This window comes from Mauremys reevesii, linkage group 7, assembly GCF_016161935.1.
Source record: "Mauremys reevesii isolate NIE-2019 linkage group 7, ASM1616193v1, whole genome shotgun sequence".
NCBI lineage: Eukaryota > Metazoa > Chordata > Testudines > Geoemydidae > Mauremys > Mauremys reevesii.
In genome coordinates, this window is record NC_052629.1 from 46,329,007 (window position 1) to 46,352,746 (window position 23,740).

The 23,740-nt window shown below is 42.6% G+C and overlaps 1 protein-coding gene across 16 annotated transcripts in view; it reads left to right on the top strand.

Moving 5' to 3' along the window:
• Positions 1 to 23,740, top strand: part of JMJD1C (jumonji domain containing 1C) — a 332,141-nt gene that overhangs the window by 76,750 nt on the left and 231,651 nt on the right. For 10 of the 16 annotated variants that reach the window (XR_005583114.1, XR_005583113.1, XM_039482607.1 and 7 more), the window contains exon 2: positions 16,763 to 16,927. Coding sequence is in view for 8 of the 16 variants with exons in the window: in XM_039482607.1 (XP_039338541.1) it covers positions 16,763 to 16,927 (165 nt within the window). In the remaining 8 variants the exon portion in view is untranslated. Of the gene's footprint in view, positions 1 to 12,125; positions 12,304 to 16,762; positions 16,928 to 23,740 lie in introns of those variants that run through there. The other 6 variants (XM_039482603.1, XM_039482599.1, XM_039482600.1 and 3 more) reach the window with 1 other exon arrangement.

The window sequence follows — 23,740 nt, forward strand, 5'->3', positions numbered from 1 at the left end:
TTTTATTTTTATTTTTGAATTTACATTTTTCTTTTTAAAAATAAAACTATTTAAAATTAAATTTTGACATTGATAGTTTATATTAAGGCCTGATCTTTCTACAACCCATTCAAATCAGTTAAATTAAATTAAAAATATTCTGCAGCAAATGTATACTGCTTGAAGTTTTAAAGAAAGTCTGATCACTTGAACTTGTAAAAGTCACTGGTAAAACAGCTAGAACCAGAGTTTGTTCAAGAGCTGAACCAGCTTTTAACAGCACTAACGTCTTCTGGAGATGCAGGGAGAATTTTTTATCATTTTGTTCTGTTTAGTTCAGTGACTGATTCATTCATAAAATGATTGGGAGTTGAAAAAGCTTGTTTTCCTCTTCCAGTCTGTGACTAAAAACAAGGTGTGAGAGGATGAGGTCCACTAGTTCTAAAATCTTGAAGGACACTGTGACCAGAAACAATGAGTTAAATTCACAAACTACAGGTAACATTTCCTTTGTTTAGTCAGTAAGTTGTAAATGCAAAAGATGTTTTGACAAAATAACATTTTTCTCATGTATTCAGCATATTAAGGTAGTTTTATTTAACTGATAAAAAACTAAACTGCAGTTTTGTGCATTTTAATTGAATTCTAGTTTTCATCCAAATGCAGCTTGAAAGAAATCACAAGTAAAATAATTAATCTTCTAGTAAATAAGAAATGCATTATTGACTATTTGCCAACATAAGACTAAATAGGAATCTGAATAAATGTATGTTAAGCTATGTAATTACTTAAATAAATGTCTCTAGACATAGTGTAGTCTCCTGACTAGCAAAAAAAGTAACACATTTAGTATAAAGACTATATTTAGTGGGGGGGAAACCCAGCGAACACACAGTTTGCTAGAGCGAGGGGAAATAACAAACCGTGTTTAACTTAGTCTCTCAGGCACTATTCATCCTTGCATTATGACCTGATGGCAAAGCTGAGCTAGGTAAGCATTTTCTCTTCCCTTTTCCCTTCAAGGCCACTCATTAAACATTCTGGCTTTTTTATATAACTGTTATAATTCCTAGATAAAAAGCTGTTATGTTGCCATTAGCTGAGAATGCATACAGTAGAGTAGAACTTCAGAGTTGTGTTCACCAGAGTTACAAACTGATCAGTCAACCACACACTTCATTTGGAATCGGAAGTACCAATCAGGCAGCAGAAATAAAAACAATGAAGCAAATAGTGCAAGTACAGTACTGTTAAACATAACTATTTCAAAATAGGGAAAGTTAATTTTTTGGCAAGGTAAGGAAATTGTTTCTGTACTTGTTTCATTTAAATTCAGATGGTTAAAAGCAGTGGTTTTTTTTTGCATAGTAATGTTTCAAAGCTATATTAAGTCAATGTTCAATTGTAAACTTTTGCAAGAACAACCATAATGTTTTGTTCAGAGTTACGAACAATTCCTGACATGTTCATAAGTCTGAGGTTCTACTGTATCAGCAAAGAGTAAAAAGTTAGATGTTGTAATTCTCCCTAAAATCAAACATCATAAATCCAAGAGAACTTTAAAGACACTCAGATGGCACTGCTGTCATGACTTCTCTACTCTTCTCCAGAGCTGGTGATCTATGCACTCCTCACTGGTTTGGATCCTGATTTACAGCTTCAATCTTTTTGTCTGAGGTTAGTACCCACTCCTTTGCATGAAGTGTAAGTGCAAGCCAAACAAGCTACAAGCCAAAAACTAGCCAACAAGCAACTCACAAGCCAATTAAGCTTAAAAACAAGCCCAATTTCTGCGTTTTTTTCATGGGTTTGGCATGTCTGCCTTCCAGGTGTTGGGCCTATTAATAAATTACCAGAAGCCCACCTGTATCTGCATACAAAGGATAGAGTTTATTGGCGCTGTTCTTGATTCTGATCAGCTGAAGCCCCTGCTTTCAGAGGATCGTATCTGCTCAATCTCGACTTTGATAAGCTCCCTTCAGGCACATCTGATCACAACAGTCCAGATGTGCTTGACCCTTCTGGACCACATGGCATCGTGAACATATGTGGTACAACATGCAAGGCTACATCTCCGGCCTCTTCAGGCCTGGTTGGCCACTGTATATTCACCCTCGTGACATCTGGACATGGTATTTACTGTCCTTGACTCACTGACTTGGTGGTTGAACAGACAAACAGTTTGTGTGGGAGTACCTTTTTCGAGGCCTCAACCATCTATGTATCTCCAATGCCTTGGTGCTGGGTTCGGGAGTCCGCCATGGGCAGCTTAAGACTCAAGGCCTATGGTCTCAAGAAGACCTCTCATTCCATATCGGTAATAGAAACCACAGGGCAGTTCATGTGGCCTACCAGGCGTTCTTAACCCACATTAGACAATGCAGTGTCAGTTCTCACAGACAGTACAACTCCCATGTATAATATCAACAGACAGGGTGCAGCACATTCGTCCCTCCCTTGCCAGGAGGCAATCCAACTGTGGGAGTTTTGCATTACATACTCAATCTTCCTAGAACAGGGGTGGGCAAACCTTTTGGCCAGAGGGCCACATTGGGGTGTGAAACTGTATGGAGGGCTGCGTAGGGAAGGCTGTGCCCCCCAAACAGCCTGGCCCCTGCCCCCATCTGACCCCTCCCACTTTCCGCCCCCTGACTGTCCCCCTGAGAATCCCCCCACCCATCCAACCCCCCATGTTCCTTGTCCCCTGACCACCTCCTCCCGGGATCCCTGCCCCTAACTGCTCCCAGGACCCTACCCCCTGTCCAACCCCCTCTCGCTCCCTGTCCCCTGACTGCCTGACCCCTATCCACACCCCTTCCCCCTCACAGGCCCCCCCCCAGGACCCCACCCCCATTCAATCCCCCCTGTTCCCCATCTCCTGCCCCACCAAACCTCTGCCCCATCCAACTGCCCCTGCTCCATATCCAGGCTCCTGGCCCCCTTGCCAACCCGCTCATAGCAGCATGTCTGGAGCCGCGCCTCCTGGCTGGAGTCAAACACACTGCCCTGCATGAGCGCGCAGCCCCGCCACCCAGAGCACTGCCCGCGTGGCGGCATAGCCGCAGGGCCGGGGGTTCAGGGGCCGGGCAGGACGATCCCCGCGGGCTGGATGTGGTCCGCGGGCCGTAGTTTGCCCACCTCTGACCCAGAAGCATCTTACCTGCTGGGTATACAGAACCAATTCGCAAATCGCCTCAACAGGTCCTTCTCCACTTACCACGATTGATCCCTTCATCCAGACATCACTAAAAACATCTTCCAGAGGTGGGGGGACTCCCCTTATAGAGCTGTTTGCTACCTGCAACAACAGAAAATGCCATAAGTTTTGCTCCCAGAGGGGCCATGGCACGGGGTCTCTTACAGATGCCTTCCTGTGGCATAGACAACTTATCTGTATTATACCTTTCCCCCCATTCCATTAATTCACAAGGTTCTGTTGAAGATCAAGCAGGACTGAGCACAGGTCATCCTTGTAGTCCTGGAGTGGCCCAGACAGCACTGGTTTACCACCCTCTTAAGCCTTTTGGTGCAGCCACCAATCTGGCTCTCACTGCACCCGGGCCTGATCACCGAGGACCATGGTCAGCTGCTCCACTCGCATCTCAGCTCTCTTCATCTGACAGCATGGAACCTTCACAGCTGAATCCTAAAGAGCAAGCTTACTTTGAGGAGGTTCATAGTCCTACTAGGCAGTAGAAAACATTCCACCACGGTAACTTACCTGGCAAAGTGTAAACGATTCTCTATCTGGTCTTCCCAGCGTGGGCTTCCACCTATACAATGCTCATTGCAACTTACAAGTATCGTCTGCTCTTGAAACAACAAGGTCTGGCCCTTTCTTCAATCAAGGTCCACATGGCAGTCATTTAAGCCTTCCATCCTAAGGTCGACAACAGATTGGGGTTTTTTTGGCATGAAATGGTAATCCATTTTCTCAAAGGGCTGGAGAGTGTGTCCCCTCAGAAGGAACCAATCCCTCCTTGGGACCTAAATCTCATCCTGTCAAAGCTGACAGGCCCGCCCTTCATCCCCCTAGTGACATGCTTGCTGTTGAACCTACAAATGCCTTTTAGTGGCTCTCACTTCAGCCAAGAGGGTTTTGGAGATCCGAGCCCTCATGTCGGAACCCCTCGTATACAATTTTCTTCAAAGATAAAGTGTAGTTGCACCCACATTCAAAGTTCCTCCCGAAAGTGGTTTCACAATGTCTGCACTCCTTGGATGTTAGATCGGCCCTGGTATTTTATATTCAAAGGACCAAGCTGTTCTGCAGATCGATTCAGGTGTTTATAGCGATAGTTGAGAGAATGAAGGGCTCCTCATCTCTGCCCAGACGATTTAATCTTGGATTACTTCGTGTATCCAGGCACGTTACGACCTCGCAGGAGTCCCTCCTCCACCTAACCTGACTGCTCACTCCACAAGATCTTAGCCCTATTTGGATGGTTTCTTAGCTCAAGTCCCTGTTCAAGATATCTGCAGGGCAGCTACCTGATCCTTGGTGCACTCATTCTCCACACACTATGCCATTACCCTACACGCCAAAGACGATGCCAACTTTGACCAATGCAGTGTTACAGGCAGCTTGTCCTTGGTCTCTGAGCCCACCTCCTGTGCAACTGCTTGTGAGTCACCTATATTGGAATGGACATGTGCATGCACTCAAAGAAAAAATGGTTAACTTTCTGTAACTGTTGTTCTTCAAGATGTTGCACATGTCCGTTCCAAGACCCGTCCGTTGTCCCCTCTCTTGGAGTTTTCCGTGAGAAGAAATGGAAGGAGTGTAGACTCCATGGGGCCCTTTATGCTGGCACTATGAGCATATGGCACGATAGGGTGCTGGAGCCGACCCCATGGATACCAGTAAGGGAAAAAATTACGGCAATTGTGGGTGGGTCGCGCATGCACTTAAATTGGAATGGATATGTGCAACACATCTCGAAATACAACAGTTACAGACAGGTTAGTAGGTGGTTTTTTCCAACTGAAGTTGATTCAATAAGAAATGCTTTTAAGCTCGACAGTTATAAAACAGTGCAGACAATGCATTTCTTTTAGCATTTTATGGAACTGTTTTCCATGTGTACATAACAATTGTTTGGTTATAATTGGGTAACTTTGGTTTAAAACTACATATTTTGCATTTGATGCTGGCTTTCATCATGATATTAGGTTTTCGAAGGAGGAAATGCTGTTTGGAATAAATACAGTTTGGATTTTTCATCTTTTCTAGTAGTTTTTTACACTGTAGATTTGGATGGAGAATGTGTTTAGCTTATCTGTTCTGTTCACGTATACAGCTTAATACACAAGAGAAAGAAGGATGAAAATGTTTATTTTTAAGCTAGAGTAACTATAAATGAAGAAATGAATGTATCAAGGATGGTAGAGAAATCTTGAATATTACAAATAGGACCTTCTGAACTGTAATTTCCTGTCCTATATTAAAACTATTTCTGCTGTCTTTGGCTGCTTGCTGCATTGCGGCTACTCTCCACTGAAATGGATAGCACTTTCTATGGACTGCCCAAATATATATTTCTGTATATTTTAGTAGCAGTTTTACTGTGTAAAGCTATTTTTTTAGTTTACTACAAATTGTACTTTAAGATTGCTTCTCTACAGCTGGAAATATACTTAAAAAGACCTGGTAGATCACAAATGTCATTCCTGTCATAGAGAAACCATCTGTAATGCCACGAGAAGGCCAAGCTACTGGAAACAGGAGATGAGCTTGCTATGAAACATTTATTTTTATTAGTGGCATGATGCCTCACGTCATTACAGCCAACCTTAATTAATGTTTGGTTATAATGTCACTGTTTCAAATATTTGTTTGGGAAATCTTGAGGTCGGGTGTGTTGTATTTCTTAATATTAGACAATGTAGTCCTCTAGAAATACCTTTTTTAAAAAACTGAATTCAATCAAATAGTTGTCTAGATCCCAAATCATGGAAGTTTTATTGCTACAAGTGGCAGTTCATTTTATGTTCCCCAACTTTAAGGCATACGTTTTATGGCCAGTAGGGGGAGGCACTGGCTCCTCTTATTTCTCAACATAAGTTTTCCATGTTCCCATTTAACTTGAATTAACAGAAACACCGTCTGCATTTATACTGTTCTGTTTACTAGTTTGGAAGGAATCTTATATCTCCTTAGTTATACCACCTTGTTGAGTTTCACTTGAACAGTAAGTGTATATTTATGTGAACTAGCTATTAATGGCATCTGAAACTATTATCTTACTCTGACTGCAGTGAATATGTTCAGTCTTTCATTTTTCTAAAAAAACTTCTTAAACAAATGATACAGTAGATAGGCAAATATGACCTGATACTTAGGTCCATAGTTATCTGTTAATATTGGTGTGAAATGTGGGGGAGAGAGGAAGCAATGTGCAGTTACATTTTAATTTATAGATGTCGTATGAATATTTAGGGCCTTTCAGTATTTAACTTTTCTATAATACTTGTTCTGATTGAGTTAATGAAATTTAGCTTTAAAGGCAAATGAAGTGTGATATATGTTTTTATCTAGGATGCTACTGTGTACAAAACTTAATTTTCATAAGATAGTTATTTTAAATCTTTTACCAATAAAGCATTTACAGTACAACCTCAGAGTTACAAACACCAGAGTTATGAACTGACCGGTAAACCACATACCTCATTTGGAACTGGAAGTACACAATCAGACAGTAGATGATCCCCCTCCACCCCCGCCCCCCCCAAAAAAGAGGGTAGGGAAGCAAATGCTGCTTAGTATAGTACTGTGTTAAACGTAAACTCCTTTTTTTAAAAAAGAGTAAAGGTAAAATATTTTTGGCAAGGTAAGGAAACTGTTTCTGTGCTTGTTTCATTTAAATTAAGATGCTTAAAAGCAGCATTTTTCTTCTGCATAGTAATGTTTCAGAGCTGTATTAAGTCAGTGTTCAGATGTAAACTTTTAAAAGAATAAAACAATAAAATAATAATAATTTGAGATATCTCTATCTCACAGAGCTGGAAGGGACCCTGAAAGGTCATCGAGTCTAGTCCCCCTGCCTTCACTAGCAGGACCAAGAACTGATTTTGCCCCAGATCCCTAAGTGGCCCCCTCAAGGATTGAACTCTCAACCCTGGGTTTAGCAGGCCAATGCTCAAACCACTGAGCTATCCCTCCCTCCTGCTATGATTGTTATAAGAACAATCATAACTTTTTGTTCAGAGTTACAAACAACCTCTATTCCTGACATATTCGTTACTCTCAGGATCTACTGTATAACTGTATCAGAGGAGTAGCCGTGTTAGTCTGGATCTGTAAAAGCAGCAAAAGAGTCCTGTGGCACCTTATAGACTAACAGACGTATTGGAGCATGAGCTTTCGAGGATGAATACCCACTTTGTTGGATGCATGTAGTGGAAATTTCCAGGGGCAGGTAGGTGTGTGTGTGTGTGTGTGTGTGTGTGTGTATATATATATATATATATGTGTATATATATATATATATATATGTATATATATATGTATATATGTATATATATATAATGCAAGCAAGAATCAGGCTAGAGATAATGAGGTTAGTTCAGTCAGGGAGGGTGAGGCCCTCTTCTAGCAGTTGAGATGTGAAAACCAAGGGAGGAGAAACTGCTTTTGTAGTTGGCTAGCCATTCACAGTCTTTGTTTAATCCTGAGCTGATGGTGTCAAATATGCAGATGAACTGAAGCTCAGCAGTTTCTCTTTGAAGTCTGGTCCTGAAGTTTTTTGCTGCAGGATGGCTACCTTTACATCTGCTATTGTGTGTCCAGGGAGGTTGAAGCGTTCTCCTACAGGTTTTTGTATATTGCCATTCCTAATATCTGATTTGTGTCCTTTTATCCTTTTCCGTAGGGATTGTCCAGACTGTATAACTGATTTATTTAAAATAAAACAATAGATAATCTCCTAATTAAATTCTTAATAAAGGTAGTGTATCAATTTTCATAACAGCACTCTATTCCATGTTCTTCTGTCGAGAGTACAGCATATGCTTGGAAAACTGACAAATTGCTGAAGCCTGGTTAAGTTTGTAAACGTAGAAGTTGTTCAGGCATATTTTTTTTCTCAAGTTAAGACATTCTTTAACTTCATGAATAAAATTCGGAAGTGTTTTCCTTATGAATTTTTATGTACATTTGTTCTTTGAGGAAGAACAGTAGTTATACTTTATAGTTTTAAAATATGGATTGTGTTGTTTATCAGTGTCATATATCAGAAATGGAATTAATTTGATGTACTCACTGTGACCTCCCTTTGAAGTCAAAGGCCAAATTCCTGTTGACTTGAATGATGTAAGATTATGCTCCGTTGTTTGTAAAGTAAGTTGTATGTCATAGAAGTGTAAGAATTGTTTGACCTACCAAGATGAGTTACTCAGAACACTGATACTTGCTTAATTACTGGTGTGGGAGAGGGGGCAAATACTTTGTGAACTGTAGCCAGGGTGAGGTTTAAGCAATTATTAAACTGAGAGGAAAAAAAATTTGAACATAGAGTTCATGATGAGGAATATTAATGCAATAGCATGGAAATACAATGACTGTCCTTTGTTCCCCTTTACCTTCCTTACTTATGAGAGAGAACAGGAAACCATTCTGTAAATGCCAGCCAATGAGTCATTTTAGCATACTGTAGTAGAAACCTTGTCAATAAATATGGTACAGAAATCCATTTGCTTATTAAACAAAATTGCTTTGTCTGAAATTGTTTAAATGTTATACAATTAAAATTTTTGTGTGTTTCTAGCTGTATTGTCTAGAGGTGGTATTGGAATAAATATAGTTATTGTCAACCTTCAGATTCTTAGCAGTCCAGTTGTCTACAACTTATTACTGGGCGGAAGACTAATGGTATATAGTACTTCACTGTGGAAGAGTTGTAAACGACATCCTGCTTACTCTTGATGGCTTCAAAAAGAGGAATATATTTGAGCTATGCTTTCCCCCCCTCTCCCCTGGCGTTAGAAGTCGGGTAAGCTAGAGGATGACAGTTCTGTTTGCAACAACTTTCAAGGTTTCAAAATTTGTTTTTGTTCTTCATTGGAATAAAAATAAACTTTCGAAAGTTTTCACAAAATGGAATTGTGTTGACATATCAGTTTTCAGATAGAAATGGCCAGGTTTTCAATTTAGGTGTCTCTCTGTCTGGTCAGAAGTGACGAGAGCGCCCTCGACCACAGAAACATTCCCACTGAAAATGTAGACTTTAAGGCCAGAAGGGATCATCATGACCTCCTGCACATCGCAGACCACAGAACCTCACCCACCCATTGCTATAATTGACCCTACCTCTGGCTGATTGAAATCCTTAAATCATGATTTGAAGACTTTAAGTTACAGAGAATCCACCATTTACGTTAGTTTATGCCTACAAGTGACCTGTGCCCCATGCTGTAGAGGAAGGCAAAAAAACCCCAGGGTCTCTGCCAATCTGACCTAGCGAAAATTTCTTTTCTGACTCTCAATATGATAATCAGTTAGACTCTCAGCATGTGGACAAGACCCACTAGCCAGATACCTGGGAAGGAATTCTCTGTAGAAACTCAGAGCCCTCCCGATCTAGTGTCCCATCACTGGCTGTTGGAGATATTTGCTGCTAGCAATCACATATGACCACCTACAGTGGCATGTAGCCATTGTCATACTATGCCCTCCAAAATAATATACCTAGACTTCAGCAAGGCTTTTGACACTGTCTCACATGACATTCTGATAAATAAGCTGGAGAAATGCAGAGTTGGCAGAACTACCATTAAGTGAATCCATAATTGGTTAAGCAACTGCAAACAAAGAGTGTATTAATGGAATGAGGTCAGATTGGAGGGAAGTCTCAAGTGGGGTTCCACAGGAATCTGTTCTAGGTCCAGTGCTGTTTAACACCTTTATTAATGACCTAGCTGTAGGAATAGAGAGCATAGTGATCAAATTTGCAGATGACACAAAGCTGGGGGGGGTACTAACAGTTTGGAGGATAAAGCTAAAATTCAGAGGCATCTTGATAAATTGGAGAACTGGGCTATAGATGACAATGAAATTCAAGAAATTCAACAAAGACAAATGTTAGGTGCTACACTTGGGGAAGAAAAGCCAAATGCACAAATATAGAATAGGAGATAACTAGCTTGGCAGCAGCACTGCTGAAAAGGATCTGGGAGTAGTGGATCACTACCTCAACATGTGCCAGCAATGCAATGCTGTTGCCAAAAAAGCAAATGCAATTTTAGGTTAAATTAACAGAGGCATAGCATGCATGTCACGGGAGCTGAAAGTACCACTCTTCTCAGTGCTGGTTAGGCCTTAGCTGGAGTATGTATCCAATTTTGGTCACCAGTGTATAGAAAGGATGTAGAGAAACTGCAAAAGATGAGGCGAGCGATAAAGATCAAAGGGATGGAATGCAAGCCATATGAGCAAAGGCTGAAGGAATTGGGTATGTTTAGTTTGCAAAATAGGAGATTAAGAGCGGGGGACATGATAGTGGTTTTCAAATACTTGAAAGGCTGCCATTAAAAAAGATAGAGAAAAATTGTTACCTCTTACTACAGAAGGCAGGACAAGAGGCAGTTGGTTCAAACTACAGCACAGCATATTTAGATTAAATCTCAGGAAAAACTTTCTAACTGTAAGACAATGGAACGGACTACCTAGGAAGGTTGTGGAAGCTCCTTCACTGAAGGTTTTCAAAAGGAGTCTGGATAGCCATCAGTCTTGGATGGTTCAGCCACAACAAATCCTGCATCTTGGCAGGAGGTTAGACTAGATGATCCTTGTGGTCCCTTCTAACCCTATGATTCTGTGAAAAACTTATCAAGCTCAGTCTTGAAGCCAGTTAGGGGTTTTTTTCCCCACTGCTCCCATTGGAAGGCAGTTCCAGAACTTCACTCCTTTGATGGTTAGAAACCTTTTGACTAATTTCAAGTCTAAACTTGTTGATGGCCAGCTTATGTACATTTGTTCTTGTGTCAGCATTGATACTTAAATTAAAAGTCCTGTCCCTCCCTGGTATTCATCCCTCTGTATTTATAGAAAGCGATCATATGTCCCCTCAGCCTTCTTGTGGTTAAGCTAAACAAGCCAAGCAAGCTCTTTGAGTCTCCTCTTGAAAGGTAGGTTTTCCATTCCTCGGATCATCCTAGTAGCCCTTCTCTGCACCTGTTCCAGTTTGAATTCATCTTTTTTTAAACACGGGAGAAGAATTTCACACAGTAGTCCCCTTGAGGTCTCACCAGTGCCTTGTATAATGGTACTAACACTTCCCTGTCTACTTGGAAATAGCTTGCCTGATGCATCCTAGGACTGCATTGGCCTTTTTCACAGCTGTATCACAATGGCGGCTCATAGTCATATTGTGATCAAACAATACATGCAGGTCTGTCTTCTCTGTCACTTCCAACTGATGTGTCCCCAGTTCATAGAAATAATTCTTGTTGTTAGTCCCTAAGTTTGTGACCTTGCATATTGTACTATTAAATTTCAGCTCATTTCTATTAGTCCACTTTACAAGGTTGCCCAGATCTTCTTGTATGATATTCTGGTGGTCCTCCATATTGGCATTACCTCCCAGCTTTGTGTCATCCACAGATTTTATCAGTGCAGTCCCACTTTCTGTGTCAAAATCAGTAACAAAAATGCTAAATAAGATTGGTCCTAATACCGATCCATGAGGAACTCTACTAGTAACCTCCCTCCAGCCCGACTGTTCTCCTTTCAGTATGACCTGTTGTTGTCTCCCCTTTAACCAGTGTCTTATACACTTTTCAGTTCTCATATTAATCCCCATCTTCTCCAATTTGACTAATTTTCCATGTGGAACAGTAGCAAATGCCTTACTGAAATCCAGGTAGATTAGTTCTACTGGATTTCCTTTGTCTAAAAAATAAATTAATCAAATTTGATGATTCAGCTTCAAAACAGAATATCTAGATAAAAATACATTTAATTGAGAGTTCCAAACAGCTCTGATTAGAAGATAGCTTGCAACCTTGCTTTAATCAGGAAAAGTATTGCTGAAGGTTTCCCCCCCCCCCCCCCCCCGGGTTGGAAAATTGTAACAATTGTAAAAACTAGCAAACTAAAACTAATTATATTTATAAAATATTCCCAATGAGAACTTCTCTTTCATGTCCAGGTCTTCAGTGCCATGTTGCTGAATCTTCAAGCTGTACTGCTTCAGGGAGGTAGAACAGAATTGTCCATAAGTGGGAGGGCTGGGAAGCCAGGCTCCTCTGAAGACTTTCCAAACTGTTGTTCTGTCTGCACAGAACAGGGTGGCATTGCAGCATATCCTGCTTCAGAGAGCCAGATCAGTTAAGTAAAGGGTTGGGAATTTTGAGCCTTGGCACTCCTTAGGGATCCCAGTTTGGCTACAGATTTTATTTTAGTGACTCGGGTTGCTGTGTTCTTTTATCTGGGCTTGGGGAGGATGGTGAGTGGCTCTTTGAACATGGTTGACTAGTCTGCAGGGTGGGAAAAAATCTTTTTTAAATTTAAAAATGGATTTTTTTATTTTGGGTTTTTTAAATTTAAATGTAATATCTCTTTTAAAAATCTATTTAAAATACATTTTGAAATTATGGTATCAGTATTAAGGCCTTAACGGTCTATAGTCTGTTAAAAATCATTTGAATTTAATTTAAAAAATACTAAGTAGTACATGTTTGCTGACAATTTTAAAGAAAGTCAGACTACTTAATAGTGGAATTACTAGCTAAGCACATGGAACCAGAACCAGTTTTTAGCAGCACTAGCCTCTTTTGCAGGTGCAGAGAGATTATTTTCTTCTTTTCAGTTTATTCTACTACTGCAGTTCATTCAAAGTTAAGATACCGATTAGGAGTTGAAAAAACAGGAAGACTTATTTTCTTTTTCCAATCGGGAATGGAGAACCGCAGCCAACGGGAGCTGCTGGGGGCAGTGCCTAAAACAATATCAACACACACACCCCTTTGCGCCTCTCCTCCCCCAGGTTCCATCCGCTTCCCGGAGAGGTGTGGGGGCAGGGCAGGCAGGCAGGAAGCCTGTCCTGTCCCCGGTGTGCGTTGGGCCGGAGCCACTCTAGGTAAACGCTGCGGGAGGGCAGGGGGGCCACGAGGTGCTCGTGGGCCGCAGAAAATAACCTTGCGTGCCACGTGTTTGAGACCCCTGATCTACTCTGACTCCTGTATAACAGAGAAAGACCTCAGAGCCATAGAATGCCCTCAAAATAATTCCTAGAGCATATCTTTTAGAAAAATATTCAATCTTGATTTTGAAATTTCCTGTAATCATGACCTTTTGTGAATTGTTCCAATGGTTAACTACCTTCACCGATTTAAAAAAAAATTACACCTTATTTCCAATCTGAATTTGTCTAGCTTCAATTTCCAGCCATTGGATTGTCTGCTACATTGAGGAGCCCATTATCAAATATTAGTTACCCATGTAGGTAGTTATGGACTATGATCCAAGTAATAGCCTAGCTTTCTCTTTCTTAGGGCTGGTCTATACTAATGCTGTAAGTCAATCTAAGTCACACTAGGTTCAGTTACATAAATTCCGTAACTGAGTTTGACGTAACATATGTTGACTTAGAGCGGTGTCTGCCCCGCACTATGTCGACAGGAAACACTGTTCCATTGACATAGCTTCCGCCTCTTGGGGAGGTGGAGTACAGCCGTCGACGGGAGAATGCCCTCCCACTTACTTAGTGTGTCTTCACCAGACCCACTAAATCAACACCGCTGCAGTAGCAGTACTGATTTAGCCGGTAGACATGGCCTTAAGCTAAATAGTGTGAGCTCCTTGACTCTATCACTGTAAGGCATGCTTTCTAATCCTTCAGTCATTCTCTGGTTCTTCTCTGAACCCTCTTGAATTGTAGATACGAGAACTGGACACACTATTCTAGCAGTGCTCACACCATGCCAAATGTAACTTGCTGCTACTTTGGAGAATTTAGACTGGACATTTTTTTTTCCAGGGATAGACTAGCCAGGTTCAAGTTATCCTTGTAAACTGCTCTTGGTCAGCCTCAGAATAATTTAATATAATTTCCAGGGAAGGAAAAATAGGACAAAGTTTCTGTAGTGTCTTGGACTATCTAACAGCATAGAAATGTTGAACTTCATGCCACTAGATGCATTTCAAAGGTAAAATCCTTTTCAGAAGGACTAGAGAAAATAATTGCATCTACTATACAAAGTATGACTATCAGAGAGACAATACTTTAAGATGCAATCTGTGTTGTTCTGCTATGGTTAAAAAGGTCTTACTGTACTTCAAACGTTAGTAAACTCTGCTGAAATATTGGTCACAAAAGGATTACACTTAGGTAATTTTTCTGTAAATTACGCTAACACAACTTTGTATTTTAATAAATATGAGAGTTGGTAATTAGGTACGTCACTTAGTTCTGAGTTTTTATAAATACTCTTTTTCAGTCTTGCCAAATTAAATGGTAGTGGCTCTATTAAGTGAGCACAAATATACATTAGGATTTGAGTAGAAGGGTATTGTATTACTCTGTTGCCACTTATTTTTTTGCTTTACATTTTTATATACAAAATATTGAGATTTTTGTAAAAGTTAGCATTCAGAGTTGTGGCAGGTGAGAGGTGATAAGGAGTTGAGGGTTGGAGAGAGAGTGGAGTGAATAACAATTGAGTTTATCAACAAGAAGGTGTAAGTGGGGAAATGTGGAGGGGCTAAGTGATAAGAGTTGTGGACACTGAATTATTGGAAGGGTGGAGATGACGAGAGGCAAGTAGGTGATGTTTCAGGAGATGAGACGGGGAACTCGGTTACAGAGAGATGAGAGAAGCAATCGTTTGCAAAGACACAGTTGAGTGAATGGAATTATTGGTGGGTGGGAGGGTTGACCCAGGTTAAAGGTCAAACAAGGAAGTGAGAGAAGAGGCTCAGATGGGCTGCCAGTATGGAAGTTGCTGAGGATAAACATCAGCATTTGTGATGGAAGGGAGAGCTAGATGTCAGTATTTGAGAAGTAAGTGAGTGTGAAGAAGTCAGGTGGGCAGGAGATAGGATGGAGTCTTTGGGGCAAGTGGAAAGGTTAGAGAAGGAGAGCAGATGAGAAACGTATTCATCTGAGACCAGAGAGAAGGAGGAAAGAGTTGAAGAGGGAATGTCTCGCCAATTTATTTCAAGAGAACATGGACCAAAATATGATAAGATCCTGGCAGGCAGGGGAGGGGTTGAGAGCATGTCAGAGGAGCAAAAAGACAGCTGGGTTGTGATCCTGAGATTCAGTTGGAGAAATACAGTTGTTTAGCTTGGAAGATGGCAAAACTGAAGGGTGGAAGTCGGTCTGGTCATAGGATTTTCACCAGAGATTCTCTGCAGCAGAACAGGAGTGTAGGAAGTGGATGTTGCGGGTGAGCCAGAGATTGTTGGAGTTGGAAGGCGGACCTCACAACAAAAGAGCGGAACAGAAATGTCAAGTGTGGAGGGGAGTGAGGAATGGAGAGAATCAACAACCATATCAATGGAAGAAAAGCATAGGAGGACTGAAAACAGATGAGAAATCCTGGATGCTGATAGACTAAAAGTCCTGGGAAGGTCAAGAGACAGGGCACGAGGGAGGGGGCTCATGGTTGATGTTGAAGAGAACAGATGATGGTTAGAGAGGGGGGGAAATGAGAAACAGAAAGATCAAAGAGAGGGCAAGTGCTTGGTTAAGACCAAGTCAGGTGAATGGCTCTTTTGGTAAGTGGGAGAGTTGAACAGCGGCTGCAGGTCAAATTAAAACTATAGGGAAAGGAAACATGCAGCTAAGGGGTAAGATGGGTCATCAACATGGGAGTTGAAGCTACTCAGGCTGATTGTGGGAGGTTGTGAGGAGATGAACTGAGAGATCGGGGAGTTGAAATCAGAGAGGACAGCTGATGGGCAGGAATTGGGTGGATAGTAGATGACGACAAGATGGAGCGGGAAGAATAGGATGTAGTGCTGTTCAGAAGAGAGTGGGAAGGAGGTGGAATGGGAGGGGTTGGAAACAGCACAAATTGGAGAGAAGTTCCACACTCCCACCACAGTCTGATCCAGGGCATGGAGTATGAGAGAAGGAGGCGCTTTGTAAGAGCGGGCAGCTGCAGAGGCAATATCAGACAAAGGGATCCAGGTCTCTTTGAGAGCCAGGGCTTGGTGGGAGCAAGATATGAAGTCATAAATTAGAGGGTTTTTTAAAGAAATGGTAATAAACATTTCAGAAACAGCAAGAGAAATGCAAGGATGAAGGAGGATGGGTATGAGGTTACGAACAGAGGCAGAAGAAGGGCAGACATGGTGGGGAATGTGGCAGTGTCACCAGAGGTCAGAAAGAGGTGGCAGAGGGTGTGGATATGGCATCTAGATTTGTGCTGGTGCGCATCGGAGCCATGGGCGATTGGCAGATGGACAAGGGCAAATACGTACAACAACAAAAAAATTGGAAAATGATTTGAAGGTACACTAGTAGGGACCCTTAGATAGCTGTAGTGCCTGGCCTCTCTGTACCCTCCTCTCAGACAGGGAGATATGGCCAGGCTGACCCACTTGAAAGATCTAAGTGCGGTGGGGCACTCCAGGACAGGGACTGGTCTCTGGCACTGGCAGAAGCTCCCCCTGAGGTAGCTGGACTGTGGTGTGGTGATTTTCATTGAGATTGAGCAGGTATTTCAGATTAATTTACTGAAATTCTTGTATTTAATTTTATAATCTATGCTGTACAAAATGCAATTGTTTATATATAAAATAATAAATATTTTGTTTTGTGTTATCTAATTTCCCCAGGTATATGTGGAATTTGATGACCTTGAATGGGAAAAACGAGAGTGGGTTAAGGTTTATGAAGATTTTGCAGCCTTCTTGGTGGAGTACCAGCTGGTCTGGGCAAAAAGAAAGGACCCTAGCCAGACTCAGGGATCAAAGATCAAACAAATTCAATGGCCTGCATTGGTAAGATATTTGAACAGTGTCATTTTAAAGCTGTTAAACACAGAATGTTACTAGGAAATTGTTTAATTTCATTGTAATTACCTTGATGTTGGACGTTAGTTGTTTTCTTGTCCGTCAGTCTTGACTCCGCTGCTTGAGCAAGCTCATGTGAAAAGATGGGAATTCCATGATACTAGTCACTCATTTTTATTTAATTTTTGAGGTGATGCAGACCATGGTAAATTTAGTATCTCGTAGTGATTATAATAAAACTGATAACACCTCTCACAGTCAAAGCAGTTTGTGTTAATTAACCTAGTAGCTCCATGTTGCACGGGTGCAGGGAGATTGGAGTTGGGTTAACAACTTCCATCCCAGAGTTCGTGACTAAGGAGGGCTGAGGAGGCAGTGTAATTCTAATGGAAATAGCAGCATACCTAGGAGTTGCGTCAAGGTCTAGAGAGATGACAGGTGAGTATAGACCAGGGATAGGCAACCTATGGCAGGGGTGCTGGAGGCGGCATGCAAGCTGGTTTTCAGTGGCACTCACACTGCCTGGGTCCTGGCCACCGGTCCGAGGGCTCTGCGTTTTAATTTAATTTTAAATGAAGCTTCTTAAACATTTTAAAAGCCTTATTTACTTTACATACAACAATAGTTTAGTTATATATTATAGACTTATAGAAAGAGACCTTCTAAAAATGTTAAAATGTATTACTAGCACGTGAAACCTTAAATTAGAGTGAGTAAATGAAGATTCGGCACACCACTTCTGAAAGGTTGCCGACCCCTGGTGTAGATGCATTGAATCAGTGATAAAATAGTCAGTTGCCTCTTCTCTGAGGTGAGAACTATATTCTTCTGGGTATCTGGAGTGACACTCAGGGTATGTCTACACTACCAGATTAGTTCGATTTAACTTAATTCGAATTTGTGGAATCGACCGTACAAAGTCAAATTTGTGTCCACACTAAGGACACTAATTCGACGTTGTGAGTCCACACTAACGGGGCAAGCATCGACATTGGAAGCGGTGCACTGTGGGAAGCTATCCCACAGTTCCCGCAGTCCCCACTGCCCATTTGAATTCTGGGATTTCCCCACAATGCATGCTGGGGGAAAAATATGTCGAGGGTGGTCTTGGGTAACTGTCATAATTCAACGTGCTTTCGGACGTCTCAAGGGGAGATGGAGGAGCTTACTGACTTGCTCGGATCTCAGCGAAACCAATATCCCTATTTTTATTGCAGCTTGCTGTGTGCTCCACAATCTCTGTGAGAGCAATGGGGAGACCTTTATGGCGGGATGGGAGGTTGAGGCAAATCGCCTGGCTGCTGATTACGCTCAGCCAGACAGCCGTGCAATTAGAAGAGCCCAGTGGGAAGCGCTGTGCATCCGGGAGGCTTTGAAAGCTAGGTTCCTCAGGGAGCAGGGTAACCTGTGACTGTTCAGTTTCTTTACAGAGAAGCTGAACCTGCCCCTGGTTCAGTTACTGTTGACTTTCTTCTGCGGTTATATACCCCGTTCACCATGTTTCCCCCCTTCCAACACACTTTTAAAAATAAAGTTATTGGAACATTGTTAATAATGTTTTCTTTATTAATGAATTTGCGTTAAAAGGTTGAAACAGGGATGCAGACTGTGGTGGGTAGGGTGTGCAGTGATGTTAACACCGCTTCTACACTCGAAGAATGATAGGCTCCTGCTCCTAGAGCGGTCTGCAGTGCTGGACTGGTTGTTTCAATGGAGCCTGCCATCCCTCCTTTTCGGGACTCTGTGTGCGGCGGCTACGTGACCTTGTGGCGGGGGAGGACGGTTACAGATTTCCTCTGCTGCGTGGCTCTGTGGTCCGGGACAAGGACCGCTGCATAAGTTCTGTAACCGCCCTCCCATGCCACAAAGTCACGTACCCCCCGCCCACACAGAACATGGAAAACACCTCCCAGACCGACCAGGGTGCCTACTGACTGCACTGTGTGTGTGACCTGCTGTTGATCCTGCCCCTGTGTCTGTACCCTGGTAAAGGTGACTGTCCTATGCAATTAACAACCCCCTTCCCTCCAACCCCCCTTCACAGACAGTCTTCTGTAGAAAAACTTGACGGAAATAGTAATTAACAGCAAACTACTTTTAATAATCAACTACACAGTTAGGGGATGAAACTGGGATTGGGGCTTCAGTGAGCCAGGAAGGGAAGGACTTCTCAACATTTAGGGAATGAGAGCCTTCTTGTATTTGTGCACTCTGCAGGGGTGCAGTGACAGTTTTCACGGCCCCTGCCGCCCCTCCTTCTTGTTACTTTGGGTGAGGGGGGTTTGGGACTTTGTGGCGGGGGAGGGCGGTTGCAGATGCAGTGCAGGGGGGCTCTGTCCTCCTGCCTGCGGTCCTGCAGAACATCCACAAGGCGCCGGAGCGTGTCAAATTTTCCCTGGGCATTTCCTGTGTGGCTGGTCAGAACATCCAAGCTCGGACTGCTGTCCAGAGCGTCAACAGAGTGGTGCACTGTGGGATTGCTCCCGGAGCTACTAAGGTTGATTTCTGTCCACACATAGCCTAATTCGACATAGCCATGTCGAATTTAGCGCTACTCCCCTCGTCGGGGAGGAGTACAGTATTCGAACTAAAGAGCCCTCTAGGTCGAACTAATTAGCTTCCTGGTGTGGACGGGTGCACGGTTAAGTTGAATTAACGCTGCTAAATTCGACATAAACTCCTAGTGTAGACCAGGCCTCAGATGCTGAAACAGCTGAGAGGGATAAAGATGGCTTTTTCACCCTGTTTACTTAGGAAGCTATTCTTGTTGCTGACAGGTCCTGGGTAGTCCTAGGCTGTGATGAGGTCATCTAAAAGAGGGACAGACATGGATTCCAGTCTTCCTCAGAGAAGTTGCTAGCACATCCAGGATTTTCCTAAAGACCCAAGTTGAGCCTAATTGGGAGAATCTTGTATTGAAAATGTTTTCCACGGTAATAGAAGTGTAGAAATCTCCTGTAACTTCTCAGACTGGAATGTGAAAGGAGAACTCCAACAAGCGTATCAATACCATGAATCTTGGGGATGCTTAGCCATGATATGATAGTGATTTTAGTGTCTCCATCTGGAACTTCAGTCTCACGGTGAAATTGTTGAATGATCTGTGATCTAAGATGGCCTCCAAATCTCCATTCGTCTGTGGAACCATAATGAATATGTTCTATAAAACCTTTGTGTTGATGGGGCATGCTCTATTATCTCAGTATTGATGAGGTGGGAAATCCTTATGTTTTTCCCTTGTTTTGTCTGTGTATAAGTCAGTGGGCAAGCTCATCAGCCAGGGAAAGTAGAATAAACCTCCTAACAAGCATTTAGTCCCTGTCACTTTCTTCAGGTCTGGCTTTATTATTCACAAAAGATTAAAAAAGCTCAAAATATTATAAACACTGGGTGCAGGAGGCCTGTCCCACTTTCCAACGTCTGGTAAGGGAGAGGGCAAACCTGTTCCTTTAGGCCTCCTGTCAGATCTACATGGAGGAACCTCCCTCAGGGACTTAGCTCAGTCTGGGATAGATGAGGGTTGAGGTAAAACCATTCTTTATACAGTATTCAGGAGGCATTCACGTGGTTCTAAATCAGCTACCTCTTCATAACGTGCTCTGTTAAGCAGTTGCTGGAACTTGTAGATTCCAGTCTTAAAGTTCAAGGCTTGTAACATCTTGGGAAGTGCATATGCACCCAAGGACCAGCAACCTAGTCAAGATGAAGCAACTTAAATGGGGAATTCTGCATGGGGTAAAATCTCTCTAAAGCCAACTCCTCCTTCCCACAGATCAGGTAATCTCCTTGAAGGTAAGTGTCCTGTAGTTGTAGGGAATGCTTGAAGCTGGATGTATTTCCAGATTACCCCTGCCTTGAGTTTCATGCCTCCCTGGTTAAAGGAAGACCTTTTCGTTTTGCCCAGTGTTAAGTTTTTGGCATTTAGAAAATTAGTAGTTTTGACTTGGCTAGATGATTGTATGGTTTTCTTTCATTCTTGGCTTTGGCCATTGTTTTGTGCATGTGTTCACCAAACTAATTCCCCTATGCCCTCCTCTCTAGCCCGAGTACTTTGTGGATGTCATGAGTGGCCTAGCATGACAGTTAGTTAGTTTTCTGGAGCCATAATTGTCATTGGATCATTATACTGGAGGCCATGGAGCAGATAGTTAAACGTACCAAGTCCAGGGAAGCTTCTATCCTGAAACGAGCACATAAAGAAATCGTTTAGGGTGGGCTTGATGCCTTGGCAATGTATGGCTTTCACTTGGCCCAGTTTGTCTGTTCTAGTTAGGATGGCCCAAGTAAAACAAAAAAATTGATGCTGAGTGCAAAAGCTGCCATATTGATGTTCCTTCTTCAGGAGAATTCCATTTTTGTGTCAGTGGGTTCCTTGAGCAGGAACTCTTCCTTTTTGGGCATTAGTATCCTTGTCCAGTAGAACTGCAAATACATCTTGGGTGAAATAACAGTATTTTTTTGTCCTTTGGTAGAGTGTTGAAATTTTTAATCTGCCTGTGTACGTGCTTCGATTTCTTTGTGCTCTTGCATGCAGCCTTAATCACATTGTAAAAGGGAGGATGGGGAAGGACACAGTATTTCTTGTTGAGTTTAACTGAAATGTTTGTCTGAGACACTTTTTTTTAATCTGACTCCTGAGTCCTCTGTGTGGTGTAGAAGCAATTTTAGGTCTGCTAGCACTCTCTAAAGTATGTGATCCAAATAGGTGTTATGGGAGCAGCTTCTCATTGGACCGAGTATCAGAGGGGTAGCCATGTTAGTCTGTATCCACAAAAACAATGAGGAGTCTGGTGGCAACTTAAAGACTGACAGAGGAGACTCCGTGCATCTGAAGAAGTGGGTTTTTTACCCACGAAAGCTTATGCCCAAATAAATCTGTTAGTCTTTAAGGTGTCACCAGATTCCTTGTTGTCTTCTCATTGGAGATTTTTCAGCTTTGGCTTGGTCTTGTTGAGTTAGCTGAGAAGCAGGAAGGGGCCTTCTTTCTTCCATTCTTCATAAACATTTTTGTTTTCATTGACTTATGTTTTTCTGGATCTGTAGTCAGTTGATGAGTCTGAGAAGGAAGGCTTGACTGACAAAGGTGAAGTTGCCCTTCTATTTTCTTTCTCTCTTGCTTTCTTTCTGCAAAAGGAGAATTTTCCTCCACACCAGTTAACTTCTAGTTTAGGTATTCAGAGTTTAAGTATTTTGGTTTTTTACCCCCTCCAAGATTCTTTTAGAGCAGCATTTCTTAAACAGGGGTCCATGGATCCCTGGGGGTCTGCAAGGAACTCCAAGGGGTCCACGGGCCCTGCTGATCAAATCCTTCCCTCCCTCCCAGCACCTCCTGCATGCTGGGGGGAGGAGAGAGGATGGGGGTGCTCGTGAGGGGGGGTGGGAAGAGGAGTTAAGGGTGGAGCAGGGGCAGGAAAAGGGGGGGAAGGGGTGGAGTGGGGGTGGTACCTGGGGCTGAGCAGGGAGGGCTTGAGGGTCTGCGGCAAAATTTTAAATGGAAATGGGGGTCCTCAGGTTACTAAAGTTTGAGAACCACTATTTTAGAGAGCTTTTCTTTCTCTTTAGGGCCTTTTTGTCTTTAACGTGGTTATTTTCCTTTGACCTCTCCTTGCCTTTGGAGGTTTAGGGTGGATGGGGAAAATTTTTAATGATTTCTCATTCTCCTTGATTGGGAATTGCAAGCTTGATCCATAAAGGAAGAAATAATTGGAGTTCACAGTCCCTGGTTCAGGACTGTTTAGAAGGAGGGCTTCCTTTGACCATGATCCAGAGAAGCAGTATATATCTTGCCTGTCTGAACTGCTATTATTTTGCTCAGGGGAGAGCTCTAGAACGGTGGTTCCCAACCTTTTCTGGGTGGCGGGCGCTGGACGACGCAGCCGAAATGCTGCGGAGAAGCGGCAACGTCAAGAGGCATCGCTGCCAAAATGCTGCTGAAAATCAGCGACTTTTTGGCAGCGGCGCCTCTTGGTGATGTTGCTTTTCGGTGGTATTTTGGCAGATGCTTGTCTGCTGGCCAGTACACAGGCGCACATAGATGCCCCGGTGGGTGCCATTGCGCCGGCGGGCACCGCGTTGGGGACGACTGCTCTAGAAGCTTGTTGGGAACTTGACCTACCCATCATCTGGCAATTTTGTGCTCCTCTTACTGAAGGCTGCAGAGTGATATAACCACCCTAACTCCAAAGGTTGTGTGTGGTTGGGGGGGGGGGGTGATCAAACATTGCTCCTTTTAGCACACCTGAGCCACAGTCTGAGGGCAAGCGGGGAGAGTGCTGCTCCAGCAATAATTTTATCTTGGGACTTAAAGAATTCCCTAAAAAGGCCAAACTGTCTTCCCATTCTCCTCCATAGATGATCCAAATTTGAGAAAAATTTTAAAGTAATTTAGAGAATTTTAAAAGTGAGTCAAGAGGAGGGTTAGCTGGCCCTGACTCAAGCCAGACAGAACATTAGAGTGGGGGAGTAATGGGAAGAGCTTGTGAAATGCATCAGCAGCCCTATTAAGGAAGTATCTGCCATTTGCAAATTAAATCCAGAACATGGCTGTGTTAAATCTAGGTTTGCTTCTGAATGACCAGATAGCAGTGATGGCCAGCTAGATGCTTTCATGCTTTGCAAGAAGAGTGCAACCTCTTCTCAGACCTTGCCATAGTTGTTGTTACACACACAACTACTAAGGGTATGTCTACACTACGGGATTATTCCAATTTTACATACACCGGTTTTGTAAAACAGATTGTATAAAGTCAAGTGCACGCGACCACATTAAGCACATTAATTCGGCGGTGTGCGTCCGTGTAC